We start from the raw sequence: 9968 nt of genomic DNA on the forward strand, positions 1-9968 counted from the left end.
AAGTTTTTTTAAAAAGTTTTTTGACCCCCCCCCCCCCCAAAGAAGAAATAAAAAAAGAAAAATTTGATTCTTTTCTTACGTTTCAGTGCAGAACTAAACTTTCTGGTTTACAAATTCTGTTCTGCTCAGTAAAATAGTGGCTGTAAAAAAGTTCCTAATGAGTAGACTGGAGGAAGGGAAAAAGGGGGAGTTGAGGGTGAAGAGACCCACAAGGGGGCATTGTTCTATCCTGATTAGCAGACAGACAAATGGGAAAGGAATAGCATGGCGTTTGCTGGCATGGATTAGCAAAGGCAACCACTGCAGTCTACATTTGTTTAGGTTGGGTGAATAAATTGGAGCATTTGTTACTGTATTATAGATGTCTTGTCACTTGTCAAATGTGAAGTGGGCCAAGGGGAGAATAAAAAAGGCTCTTGTTGAGCTGGTGAGATGGGCTGTTTCGCTGCTGTCAACTCTGATTGGAGTTAATTTTGCAAATAGAATGCAGCTGCCATTTTCAGCACTGAAGCATGAATTTTTAATAATAAGAGGCACACAAACCAACAAAATCTCAGCAAACACTATACCTAGCATGGGCATTAAATTTTAAAATTAATGGATTAAGTAGGGGAGGGGTAGAGTGGAACGCAACACACAAAGAATCCCTCGAGTCCATTCTGTGTGGTTTCTTAATTACAAAGAGAGCATAAAGTGTTTGGGGAGTGAGAATAAATGACCAACACTGTGTATTGGTTTTATTTTAATTCAGGTGTAGTTAGCATCTGTTTCTAAATGCTAACCATTAAAATTCATGGATTTGTTTGGCTGTTAGATTTGCTCAAGAGTTCTGCACAGAAGGTCTGCAGAACTCTTCAGGAGAAAGAGAGCAAGAAAAGGACACGAGAATAATAAACCATTTTAAATTTAAACCATTTGGAAAAATAAAAGAGAAGTTTGAACTCAAGGCTTTATAAACTCTTTCAAAATGGAATTTTCAAAAGGAATCCAATTTCTTTGTTTTTAATGTAAAAAAGCTATCAAAGGTGACTTCTTGTTTGAAAAAGAAATCACCGTGTTTGAAAAATGTTTGCATCAAGTACATGTAATTTTACACTCACATTCCTTCCTTCTCAGTCTCTTGGCCATGGTTGATGGGGAGACTTTTTAGGTAACACTTTACAACAGGTTAGGATTTAAACTTCGATTGCAGCATTGTATTTGTGTCGTTTACATTGCCTATGCAAAAGTTTTTATTTGTTGTAAGATGTGAAACCTGTTCATGTCACAGTACTTAGTAGTTTTGTTTTTTAGTTTTGTGGTTAGCAAGATGACTAATTTGAGTAGCAGATTTAGAGATTCATTTGGTTAAATCTGTGCTGCAACACATAATGCATTTAATTTGTTTCTGATTGTGCTAGATAGTTTCTAAAACACCTGGTACTTAATTTTCTACAATAGATGTGGTCCAGTATAGACCTTGCATGGTCTTCTATTTTCATAGCATTTTAGCAGCCTTCATTCTCAAGTTGCCATATGAAATGGATAGAGTCACCATTTTACAGATAAAGCCACTGATTCAGAGAGGTGAACTAACTTGTTCACTGTTTCAGAGGTAAACAACCCCTAATGCTAATATTAATTTACTTTTTAACCCTCCTAGCACTGTGCTCAGAGCTGTATGCGTGCCAGACTTCCCTCAGTTTCTTTCCAGAAAAAAATGCTTGTATATACAGAAAAAGCCTTTTGCATTGCAGTTTGTTTTAAGTGCTTGCAGAGGTATTTGCAGTCATAGTAGTATTGGCAAAGAGCAGTGATTCTTTACAGTCCACAGTCCATTGAGTCTTGGACCGTGGAGAGAACTCACTGGGAAACTTCAGTAGTACATGCTGTGGCATTTGTCTTCTGGGGCACTGCCTTTATCCCATTGTCTTTGGTTCCTATGTACTGAGATACACGCCTGTCAGGAAGGTAGTTACAAATGAATGTAACTTCATTAAGAGTAGATGCTGCAAAGTGGTAAGGATTATGAGGCAGCCAGTGTGCATAGGCCAAGTAGCTCACTTCAGTAATGCTAACTTGTTCTCTTCACCCTAAAATAGAGAAAATTGAAAATTCCTTCAGGATTCTAGTATGCCTTAACTTCCACCCGGGAGATGCTTTCTGGGGACTTCATCAGATCATGAGAGAGAAATGAGCTACTAAAGGAAATGCCCATGATTCTACAATTTTACTGCCCACATCTGTTCCATGCATCTTCCCTGAGCACCCGTAGGGTCAGAACGATGATGGCACGCCTTTCAGTTTAATACAGAGTACACTGTGCAGCCACAGAGAAAGGCAAGTTTGATGTAGAAAGGACCTTTCTCATTTTTTAAGCTGGCAGAAGCATGGCCTCATCATAGAGGTGCTGTGCAAAGATAAACAGACAATGGCTGTTCAGAAAATGATATGAAAGCTTACTTGTCCCATCCAGTTACAGTAATACAGTGAGAGTGACAGAGAGAAAATTGGGTTACCTTGAGTGTAGCTGGAAATCTCTGCATACATTCCTTAAGTAACATGTAGCCTTTTGAGAGCTGAAACCTGCTTTGGTGTGGCCAGAAGGGAACTGTTAAATTCGTCTGCTTGTACCTTTCTGTATAGTACAGGCCTGAAAGTGTCACTCAGCATCTCCTGCATCAGGCTTATTGAGCCTTGACCTAGTTCATTGTGATGAGAGAGAAAAATAAAATCAGAGATAACAGAACCGAGGAGAAAATGCAGTCAGTTGTATGAAAAGGCAACACTTCCCTGTACAACGATGCCCAGATACTTTAAAAAAAAACAAAAAACTTTCTAATACTCCTATATGTGTTATCAGTTGTTAAATGCTTATTCACTGCCCCTTCGCTTTCTATTAAATGTATTTTAATATTATTTAAGCAGATCACAGTGATTATAGATGCATTAATATAATTGAAAATGGAATGGTGAGATGGTTGTGAATTTTTGAGGGCTTTGTGTGACAGTAGTTGATGTATGCTGTTGCAGTAATGCTCATCCTCTCCTACATTTTTGAGGCAGTTAAGCTTCATGTTCAGTATTCTTATAAGCAAATTATTTTTTTTTAATATTGTGTAATAATTGTGGTGAGGTTTTAATGTGAATGTTTATTACCTAAATTCCACTAAAGATAGTATTGAGCATTGCTTCCATACAAATGAGATATTTGTAGTCATTACTTTGAAGGTAGTAGTTAAATGTGCTTTTGATTGCATTTGTCACATAAGTGAAACCATATACCTGTGGTATTGGTGCCTGTTCTTTTCTATCTCCTGTTCCAGTTTGTTGTCCTGTATTACAGTGGGCTGTGAGCTGTCTGTTATTCAGATGCCCTCTTTCTGCCATCACCACTGATGTTTTGCTTGCTGTAGGCTCTAGCTCCTTGTCTTTTTTTTAATTTGGCTTTTGAGAACTTTCTCAAGTAAAATCTATTAGAAATCTGAAAGATAGGGCTAGGAAAGCCTATTTCAGTTACCACCTGGGACTTGGGAGACCCAAATTCCATTCCCAGCTCTGTCATTATCAGGTGGAGACTTTCCTTTCCCTCCTGTCTTGTCTGTGTAGACTATTGGTTCTCAAAGACTCAAGGCACCCCTTGGAAAATGGTAGCTCTTAGCTTTCACTCATTTCTTGACTACAGAACAATAATAGAACATTTTTTTCTGTTGCAAAGCACTCAGAAAGACCACAGTAGGTCAGAATGTTTTTGACACTGGATTCCTATTTGAAAATCCTGGATTTTTCTTGTGAATCTTGTGTAGTTGTTTGCACACCTAACTGTGCTAGATATTGTTCATCACCTTTAAAAGGATATTGTGATGCCCTAGTTGAAAATCACTGATTTAAACCAGGGGCTTCTTGAGACAGGGATTATCTTATATTTCATGTGTGTACAACACAGAATGCTGGGGCTTGGTATCTGTTGGGCCCTCTAGGTCTTGTAGTAGTAAAAATAATTAATAAAAGATGATTACAGGAAAATCATCTTGGCTGTACAAATTCAATTTTGAAAGAACACCATGCAAGATTTAAGTTTTGCCATCCAAGGCGATTGTAAATAAGGTCCTTCTGCAGTTTTGAAGTTCTTCCATTTCCATTTAATATTGAAATAATTCATATTGATAAAACAAACACAACTGTTTTGTTGACCCCTTTTCTAATCCAACAGCAGAGATGTCAGGATAGCTCACAGGCTAGTGTTTCTGGGCTAATCCTTTCTACACAGAACAAAACTATAAACTTTGAATCTCTTTCTTTTTATGTTTCTGTTGTCAAAATAGCTTTTTAAGGATGCAGTATGATTGAGAGGCCTTTGCTTAGTAAAGTAATATTTTTTGAGGTATGCCACTGAACTATGAGATGCAAACTATTTGACATTGAGACCTTTGGGGTTTGATTCTGTTGCATGGGGTTAACATTTAAAAGATTACTTGTCTTCATGCACGACATGAGAGGTACAGTAGAACAGGAGGCACAAATTATCAATTTGACCAACTGATTTTTACTTCCATCCACCACTGTATTTTGCTGATATGTTTTCTCTCAAGATGTTTAGCACAGTCCAACATTTTAAACATAGCTTAAGATATCAAATAACCGTTGGGATATTTCAGTATTTATTTTAACAAAGGGTCTCTTTCCAGGAGATTTGTAAATCATTTAAGATTGAATATCTGTGTCCTATGCCAGCAATACCATTTAATGATCATGGGTACATATTGTTCCTTTAGTGAAGGAAAACTTAAAATTAAAGAAGAAAAACATTACTCCTACATGCTGTGTTAAAGAAGTCCTCGAAGGCATCCGGTCACCAAGTGCTGCTGTTCCCTCAGTCGTATCAATAAGTGGCTTCTTTTTGTGTCCTGTTAAATGATCACTGGCTTCCAACACACTTCAGCCATATGTTTTAAATAAATATTTGAATTTGCTCAGTAGCCTTTAAAGCCAACAAAATGCATCTTCAGGAGATTGGATGACAAATTTTCTCTTTAGTTTGGGTAGAAACAGCCACCTACAACTTAATGTTAGTCTCCCCTCTAGCACTCCCAACGTCATGTTCATGTTGTGGCCTTTCTCCGGCCTAGACCTTCCTTCAAAGCCTATCAGTGCAACTCTGAGTGCTGTGGAGACTGATGTGTTAAGGAGGTCTTAACAGACCAGCTGTGGAGACTGATCTTTCCTTTTGCCTACCCCTCCCCTCTCCTCCCAAACTCATCTGACTCACCCCCAGCCTGAAGTAGTTTCTCTTTCGTGTTTCTGTCCCTGACTGCTTGGGGTATTTGGGGACTAAATCAAGTTTATCCAAGGCCAAAGCAAGTGATAGCTAGGCAGGAATATGAGATTAATATGAATTTGGCTTTGCCATGTAACAGGTGCTTCTAAACACATGCACTCTTGCAGGCTTGCCTCATACCCAGGGAGAACCATTTCTTAGAAGAATATAGTGTTGGGAATTCAAAGCAGTTTCTTGAAAGGAACTGGCATGACTCAAAGGATTTGTCTGTAAGATTACCACTTTTTGCCCAGTTTAGGCCAGGGGTGACTGAACATTGTCAATACATAATAAGAAGTGTAAGAATAAGGCAATGACAGGTTTTTGGTTGGCTGCGTGAAATGGAATAGACGGTTTCAGTACACTTCAGTTAAGTAGTGAAAAACCATCACCACCACAGTTTGCATTCTCAACAGATGCCTTAAGCCAGGGGTTGCCAATGTTTTTGGTATAGTGCTAAAAACACCCACAACCTTGATTTGTAAGATGTTGGTGTGCCAGGAGCAGATGGCTGGGAGAGCCACAAGGGGCCTGATCTTTGTTGTGGCAGTGCAGCCCCCGCCCTTTCCTCCCTGTCCACCCCAAGGTGCACATGCATGCGCTGCCAGCAACACGCTGGACCAGGGCATTGTGGGCCCCTGTGCAGCCACTTGCAACCTTTTGGCTGCCTGCCACAGCCAGCCCAAGCTCTGGGCAGTCCCATGCTCAGGTGGCGGGGAGGCTGCAAGCAGTTGCACCAGGGTCCACAGACCCCCAGCCCAACTAGGTGCAGATGGTAGGGAAGGAGCTGGAGCTGGAGCTGCACTGCCACAAGGATCAGGCCTGTCACGGCTGCCCTGCCATCTGCCCAGGTACACATGCCAAGCAAAATACCTTTGTATGCCACGCTCTGGCATGTGTGCCTGGGGTTGCCTACCCCTGCCTTAAGCTTTTAATTGGTTATAGGAGAGGAGCTAGACTCTCACTTCTGTAAATTCTCTTTAGAGCAAGTTTATTGTTGTGGCCCTGTGGCAGAAGTCTATCTTGTTAGGCAACAGGCTTATTATTTTATGTGCAGTTTTATTGTTGGTGAAGAAATTACCAAAACAACAACACAGGAGTCTGAATTTCTCCATTTCGCCCATAGAACACCCTTCAGAGTATTTAGTTTGGCAGCCTTTTCACCAACAATAAGACATTGCATAAAAAAGTAAACATGTTGTCTTAAAAAGTCAGATGTACGTCAGTTTCAGGCAGATAAGGCATGCTTGCAGTAGTTGTGACTTGCTCTCTCTTTTGGCTGTCTGAAGCAAAGCATTAATGTAATTTGTTTAGGAAATCTTATGGCTTATGTTTCTCCTGTTGTTTCTTGTGTAATATGTAGTGTGTGAAAACCATATCTAATGCACTTATTCAGCTACAGAAGGTTGGCTCAGTTGGAAATTGTGCGTAATATGATGAAATGTCTAGACACATACCCACCAAATTTTTTTTTGGTGTGTGCTAGGAAAGGGAATCTCATCCTCATGTTAACCTGGTTTAATATAAATCTTTCCACCCTCTGTGCTGTTCCTTTCCTGACAGTTAATAAAGCGATTTCCAATTAAAACTTTCATTTTGTTGGTCTGAACCCCCCCCCCACAACTTTTTTTTTTAGGGTTTGCTACAAGTGGCTGCCTTCCAAGGATTGTTCCATGTCTATTAGTGTAGAAGTTCATCCTAGGTAGGAGGGAGAGTGCAGCAGTCTGTGCAGTATAATCTTGCCCATGTGGCAGAAATCGTCATAATGTGGCTTACATGGTTCTTGAGTACAGCACATAGCCTTTAATGTGGAAATACAGATTGGGGTTTGTGGGTCAAGATGGATAGTAGGACCTGTAATATCTGGAGGCTTCACCACCGTCTTAAGCATGAAGCAACTTAGGTGTGGTGTTTAGGGGTTCTGGCAAAGAGCTAATAAGGCCCCCTACAGCTTGTTTGTACAGATAAATTAACTTGAATTAAGGTAAATTGTGACTCCAAAATATGAGGAGCTCTTCCTGATTAACGCTCTTTGTGAACACTCACATTTTAAATAAGTGTGTCTTACCCAAGTTAATTCAATGCGTTGAACTGATATGCAATAAGGTACTTCTGTTTTGAGATCACCACAACAACTGCACAAGGCGTTAAGCAGAAATAGCTATTCTGAAATAGCTTCCATGTCTAATACAAACCCCTTTACTTGACCAAAAAGTTAGTGTTCCTGATGTTAGGTGATATCTGTTAGTTTGATGTTGGTAATGCGTTGCTTTCTGTACAGTAATTCTTAATGGGGGTTAAAATGTACTTGTGACAGGTGAAGGAACTCTCACTACAGGTGAAAAATGACATGGGCAGTGCTTTGTTCCAGGTGCTGAGGAAGTCTTATTGCTTGCAAGAAGGACAGATTTGCGAAGAATCTCCTTGGACATGCCAGATTTCACTGATATCATTCTGCAAATAGACAATATCAGGCATGCAATTGCAATAGATTACGATGCTGTTGAAGGATATATATATTGGACTGATGACGATGTCAGGGCGATTCGTCGGGCCTACCTCGATGGCTCTGGAGCGCAGACCCTAGTGACCACAGAAATCAACCACCCTGATGGCATTGCAGTGGATTGGGTGGCTAGGAACCTCTACTGGACTGACACAGGAACAGATCGCATTGAAGTGACTCGATTGAATGGGACATCCAGAAAGATCCTGATATCCGAAAATCTAGATGAACCCAGGGCAATAGTGCTGAATCCTGTGATGGGGTGAGGAGTTCTTGTTTTATTTTGTTTTATTGCCCTGTGGTCAATCTTTTCTAAGCCCTGTCTGGGGTTCTGCAAGACTATAACAGCTAATTAGTAGGTGATAGAGATGCTCTTTGTCAGAGATCACGATTTTCACTCCTTGTCTTCTGTCAAAATCAGTATATTGCATGCTTTCATCTAATAAGTTTTATGTAGCCTTTTGGGCCTTACTATTCCTTATCCTTAATGTTATTGTAAATAGTAAAGAATGGTGCCACTGCCCATGCTGGATAACTGCTTTTTAAGGCTCAGTCCTTAGATTATTGTCATTAACTGACTGCCAGTGGAGTTATTAGTTTGATTACTGCCCCATGAGACTACCAAGGGAGAGTTCTCTCAGCAGGTTACAAACCCCAAGTTGAACATCAGTAACTTACTGTAACATAAATACGTGTTTATTTGTTCTTACTGTTGTTGTTGGCTTTGTTTTGTTTGTTTTCCCCTACAGCTACATGTACTGGACAGACTGGGGTGAAAGTCCAAAGATTGAGTGTGCTTATCTGGATGGCTCAGAGAGGAGAGTCCTGGTAAACACTTCCCTAGGCTGGCCCAATGGCTTGGCACTGGATCTTGAAGAAGACAGACTCTACTGGGGAGATGCAAAAACGGACAAAATTGAGGCAAGTAATAATAAAATGGAACGTTTGTGCATTCCCAGAAAACAAAAGGAAGAACTATCCCTGCAAGCATGTGTAGGGCCTGGAATGTTTAGGAATCCACTTAATGATACGCTGCCCTTAAGTAGGTCCTGCTTAAAGCACCTGAGAATCTTGTGGAATAGCGGGATGCTCAAGTGAAATCCATTTATAGGTTTTTTGACTTGGCCATAATTTCTGGAATAATGAAATTTCTACATGCAGAGGGACTGATTTAAGGCTACAGCAAGACAGTAGGTGGATGTGGTGTCTCAGATTGTGGGGGCAGGGAAAGGCATAATATTTAACATATTGTGATGTTTGCACGCCCGTTCTTTTGGTAGGCTCTGTAGAAATCTATGCAGAGACCATGATGTAGATAGATACAAGAGGAACTGAATGGGAAAGGAAGGCTGGAAACAACCTCATTAAATTTTTATGAAAATTATTATGCCTTCTACTTTTGTTAGAGTTATGAAAGGTGAAATAATATCAAGCAGATCTAATACTCTGTGATTTTTATGTTATTGAACAAATAACATAATTCATCCCATCCTGTTTAGCACAGAGAGTAGTCAGGTTTCTTTTTCCCTGGCTTGGAAATCTTGTGTGCTATACAAAGTTTAGCAAAGTGGAAATGCTGTTGTAAGGAAAAGAAAGTAGGAAGGATGCCTCTGAGTGCTGCTGAAGAATCATTGCTTTTACATCTGAGACCTGCTCATGTAGGTCTCCAAACATATCAGGTGATGGCCTCTGGCTTTCACCTAGACTACAGCTGGGTTTAACTAGCAATACGTGCATATTCTACAGGGTCTTAATGCATAAATGGTATAGTAGTTGTCTGTCATGGGGGCACTTAGGTGCCCCGTTCCTGAGTAGAGATTAGGGCAGCTCAGCTGTGGGTTGTGGGAGTAACCAGGTCGGCCATGTGACCGGAAGGGGGCAGGGCTGGGCCCTTATAAACAGCTAGGCCGGAGCCTGGCTGGCAGTTCCCTTCTGGCAGCCTGCGTGTAAGAGCTCTGTGGGAGAGCTAGACTGAGCAGTGCCGCTTGGCACTTAGAGATCTGCATTATGGTGCAGGCGGAGAGAAGCCTGACTAGAAGGCTTTGGCCCGAGAGCCAGGACGGCTGGGACTTGATGTAGAAGCCGGTAGGCTGATTGTGTTGTTATAGCCGGTGGGCTTATGATTTGGGTTGCAGCCGGTTGGCTTATGTTTCAGTTGTGTGTATC

General features: G+C 40.7%; 1 protein-coding gene across 1 annotated transcript in view; it reads left to right on the forward strand.

Moving 5' to 3' along the window:
- The window catches only part of LRP5L (LDL receptor related protein 5 like), a 194636-nt gene that overhangs the window by 77534 nt on the left and 107134 nt on the right, over window positions 1-9968 (forward strand). The window contains 2 exon segments of the mRNA XM_019519829.1: window positions 7668-8064; window positions 8552-8723. Coding sequence (XP_019375374.1) covers window positions 7668-8064; window positions 8552-8723 — 569 coding nt within the window.

The sequence above is a fragment of the Gavialis gangeticus genome, unplaced genomic scaffold (assembly GCF_001723915.1).
Source record: "Gavialis gangeticus isolate Ggan-Ray unplaced genomic scaffold, GavGan_comp1, whole genome shotgun sequence".
NCBI classification, from domain to species: Eukaryota; Metazoa; Chordata; order Crocodylia; family Gavialidae; genus Gavialis; species Gavialis gangeticus.